The sequence below is a fragment of the Galeopterus variegatus genome, unplaced genomic scaffold, assembly GCF_000696425.1.
Source record: "Galeopterus variegatus unplaced genomic scaffold, G_variegatus-3.0.2 Scaffold6237, whole genome shotgun sequence".
Lineage (NCBI taxonomy): Eukaryota > Metazoa > Chordata > Mammalia > Dermoptera > Cynocephalidae > Galeopterus > Galeopterus variegatus.
The window spans coordinates 183,073-187,611 of NW_007732348.1; the positions used below are offsets into that span (position 1 = coordinate 183,073).

At 42.5% G+C, this 4,539-nt stretch overlaps 1 protein-coding gene across 1 annotated transcript in view; it reads right to left on the minus strand.

Annotated features, from left to right (window-relative positions):
* Positions 1 to 612: 612 nt before the first annotated feature.
* The window catches only part of LYG1 (lysozyme G-like 1), an 8,047-nt gene continuing 4,120 nt past the window's right edge, over positions 613 to 4,539 (minus strand). Inside the window, exons 2-5 of the mRNA XM_008590637.1 lie at positions 4,018 to 4,122; positions 3,018 to 3,211; positions 1,281 to 1,410; positions 613 to 841 (exon numbers count right to left, since the gene is read on the minus strand). Coding sequence (XP_008588859.1) covers positions 723 to 841; positions 1,281 to 1,410; positions 3,018 to 3,211; positions 4,018 to 4,122 — 548 coding nt within the window. The 3' untranslated portion in view covers positions 613 to 722. The remainder of the gene's footprint in view (positions 842 to 1,280; positions 1,411 to 3,017; positions 3,212 to 4,017; positions 4,123 to 4,539) is intronic.

Sequence of the window (4,539 nt, forward strand, 5' to 3'; positions counted from 1 at the left end):
TCCCTGTACCAGCCAGCTGCCAAAAAAGAAAGGAAGAAAATAGAAAATGATAAAAAAAAAAGTAAAATATTTCATTAATAATGTTTTTATTTTCATTACATGTTGAAATGATAAAATTTTGGATATATTGGATTAAATAAAAATATCACAAAGTTTTCAATTAAAATTCGAAACTATGATTTTTATCAAAGATGTCAATGATAGGGTCACCAGATAAAATACAGGAAGCCCAGTTAAATTTCTATTTTATTTTATTTTATTTTTTGGTTTTGGTGGATGGCCAGTAATAAATTTAAATTTTAATAAACAACAAATAATTTTTTAGTGATAAATGTGTTACAAATATTGCATGGGACTTATACTAAAAAATTGTTTGTTGTTTATCTGTAATTCAAATTTAAACAGGGCTTCCTGTACTTTTAGTTGCTAAACCTGGCAACGCTACTCAATGTGGTATAGGACTTATTTCTTAGAAATCCACATTATAGCTAGCATCTGTGGAAAAAAATACCTTAAAGAGGCCCTTAATTCACACGAATGCACACACAGGCACACACCAGACCACAAAATGCAGGTAATGATTCTTCCTTTAATGTGATTCATGTTATTTTGATGACCTTCAGGTCAAACTCAGATTTGCAGTTACAGGCCCCATTGGCTATTTTATCTGTGGAAGAGTTGAGGTCTTATGAGTGATAATGACCTGGGTTTCACCTGAAGCGTTAGAAGCCGTGTCTCTTGAGGTATTTGGCTCGTGCGAGGACATCATTGCAGAAGTCACAGCTCAGGTCCTGGCTGCTTCTGACATAGCCAGGACCTCCACTGTAGGCACAAAGTCCACCTGAAATTCATGTGATAGGTTAATGCTGACCCAGCAGCCCCTCATGGCTTTAGAGTACTCAGCAGTTAACTTAGATTCTCTTTCCTAATTCCCTATCAGGAAGCAACTATGGTTTTGGGAAATCTGGCACAATGTGTTACATTTGTCCCTATTAATTCTGTGCTGTGAAATAACTGACCGATGGTGTTACACGTACCTCTCAGGTACTGNAGCCAGGACCTCCACTGTAGGCACAAAGTCCACCTGAAATTCATGTGATAGGTTAATGCTGGCCCAGCAGCCCCTCATGGCTTTAGAGTACTCAGCAGTTAACTTAGATTCTCTATCCTAATTCCCTATCAGGAAGCAACTATGGTTTTGGGAAATCTGGCACAATGTGTTACATTTGTCTCTATTAATTCTGTGCTGTGAAATAACTGACCGATGGTGTTACACGTACCTCTCAGGTACTGGTCAGGGGTCCAGGTTGGAAACCTCGTCTGGATTTCTTTGATTCTGGTAGTCAGAACCTCAGTCACTTGGGAAACCTGGGACTCGCTGATCAAGGATGTGGGGGCATAGCCAGAATCCTGGAGGGAGGGAGGTAGAGGAAAAGCCAGGTAAGCCAGGTAAGCCAGGTAAGCCAGGTGGGTGGGGGACACAGCATCATGCACTCAGTGCTGCTCTTTCTCCTCCCTTCTCTTTTTGTCCTCTTTTGGCAGAGCCAATGCCAACTTCAGTCTCCTTGGGGACTAAATATTAAAGCTACTCACACCTGTTAGAATGGCTATTGTGGAAAACACAGAAGACAAAAAGTATTGGTGAGGATGTGGAGAAATTGGAACGCTTGTACACTGTTGGTGGGAGTGCAAAATAGAACCACTATGGAAAACAGTATGGTGGTTCCTTAAAAGATTAAAATTAGAACTACCGTATGATCCAGCAATCCCCCCTCTGGGTATTTATACAAAAGAATTGAAATCAGGATGTCAAAGAGATATTAGCATTCCTATGGTCGTTGCAGAGCTATTCACAGTAGCCAAGAGGTGGAAAGAACCTAAATTTTCATGCTGGATAAATGAATAAAGAAAACGTGGTACCCAAGAACCAGATTTTACAAAGGAGGCAGAATGGAGCAGCAGAAACGAGGCCAGCCCTAACATCAGAAGATGATGTTCTTGGTCCCAGTTCTGCATTTTCCAGCTGCCACGTGACTTTGTAGCAGTCACTCCCTCCTTGTGAATCCACTTCCTCACGTGTCAAGGATCGATTACGTACCCCCCACCCCAACTCATCAGATTATTGAATGGATCCTCAAATCAAAATAAGATAAAATATTTGCAAGTACTTTTAATTTACAAAGTGTCGTACAAAGTAGTCATGAGAAGCCAATTTACGGAGATCATTGAGGAATAAATTTTCCTAAAAGCTTAAAAAAATGACTGCTCACATTTCCTCAGTGACGACAGCAGTGTGAGATGCAATGAGGAACTCAGTCTTGCCTTTGCCGTTCCCCAGTGCAGAGGTAATGCAACAGTGGGGCTAATGACTTCACTTCCCTAGAAGTCTCTATTGACAAGTGATACCAGGCAGAATTAGCACAAAAATCAAACGCAATTTTCAGAACTAAGAATTGTGTAGAAAGAAGACCAAAAAAAAAAAAAAAAAGGAATTTAATATTTGTTAAGAAATTGTGTAGAAAGAAGACCAAAAAAAAAAAAAAAAAGGAATTTAATATTTGTTAAGAATCTACCAGGTACCAAATACTTTTTCACATTATGTTATTGAATGTTTATAATAATTCTATAAGAATGGCGTTTTATAGGTGGGGAACCTGAAGCCCAGTGAGACTAAATAACTTCTTCAAGGTCACATGGCTACAAAATAGCAGAGCAAGGATGCAACCTGTGACCTTTCTCCTGGACCACTGCCTTACTGGAAACCCAGATGGGGTACCACGGGTGACACCTGCAAACACAGCATTATTGACTTTGAAAAGAAAAGGTGGCTCAAAATGAAGCAGAAGTGTTGCTCTTCACATCTCTCAGGTAGAGCCATGCAACTCCAAGGAGCACCATTCCCTCTGTGGTTTGTGGCACTGTGCCATAATCCCAGAAAAAAAAAAAGTGAAGGTGCCCCCTTGGAGTTGTGCTACATGCAGAATGGCCACACGTCACGTTAATCACTGAAGAGTTACCTGCACCACCCCGATTCCACCTCCTGAGTTGCCCACGTTGACCAGAATGTTGCCACCCTGAGACTCCCTGGACAAGACACCGGCAATGACAGCAGGATCGATGCAGTACTTCTGGCCAACGGCTCGCATTATAGGTTGGTATTTCACCAGGTTCGGCATGTCTATTTCAGCCAGCCTTTCAGAAGCACGAACTCCTAAAGCAAACACAGGAGGAAAGAGGCGGCTTGGTGTGACTTCCTGAAACAGGAGCTCAAGGGGAGAGAGAAAGGACTCTCCGAGGATCCGGGTAGTGACTTAGGACGGAGTCTTAAACCCCTAGTGGCTATTCCCTGACTTGAGATTAGGACTCTCCTCCTGAGAGCTTTAGTCAGCGTCCCCTGAGGCAGGCATCTGGTGGCCACCAATGCCCCTCGGCTGGGCTCTCATGGCTGCTCTGGCCCACTCAGGACAATTCCATGGGCATAGGCGACACTGGTTCCAGCCTAGGCATCCAGACAGGGTCACCCAGTGTGCCTCTCCATCACTACGGCGGGCACACTACTGTTGGAAGGAGAAATTCTCCCAAACCCTTCAGTAAGTCCTTGACGAGTTCCCCTCAACAGGTTTCTTCACCTCTCCACTTCTAAGTGACACCAAGAAATCGTGTGAGTGTAAACCTTTATGAAATAACAAGAATGCTGGGCAAAATGAAAACAGGTACTAATTTACATGGCTAGCCTTACCTGCTAAGCGCTTTTGTGGCTTTTTAAGCACTCTCATTCACACTGTATCAACCAGCGTTTACAACAACACTGTGAAGTAAATACTGCCACGCTTCTTTCAACAGAGGCTCAGGGGAGCAAAGTGACTTGCTCAAGAAGCAGAGCCACGACTCTGACAAGGTCTCTGGACACCGTGTCCAGTGCTCTTTCCTGCACCCAGTAGCATGGGGCTGTGGGTCACGGTGGGAACCAGAAAGAGGAGACAAGAGGGCAAGAGTGGACGAGGAGATTATAACTACCACAGTAGTTCAGCCCATGACGTTTTCCAATCCCACAAGATGCTCCAGGAGTGTCCAGGGTCCGGATGTTTCCATAGCATCCCCAATTGCTGCTTTCAGATGAGCCTGCAAGTCAGGAGAGGTCCAACCTAAGGCACTGAACTAGAATAGCTCTCATTGCCCTGCTGCCCATGGATGAAATGGCATTAAAAAAAATAACTATAATAAAATCAGTAACAACAAGAACTTCACTCTGCAATGAACTCTTTTAAAATTTAAATCAACAGTATACTACTAAAAGTTACATTTTAGAGACTGATGATCACAGAAGCTGCTTTTGTGTGTATGTGTGTGTGTGTGTGTGTGTGTTTCTCTTCTTTGTCTTTTATTTTTTTTATTTTTAATGATCACAGAAGCTGCTTTTGTGTGTATGTGTGTGTGTGTGTGTGTGTGTTTCTCTTCTTTTTCTTTTATTTTTTTTATTTTTATTTTTTGTCTTTTTTTGTGACCGGCAACGGATCGCAACCCTCAGTGTTGCGCCCG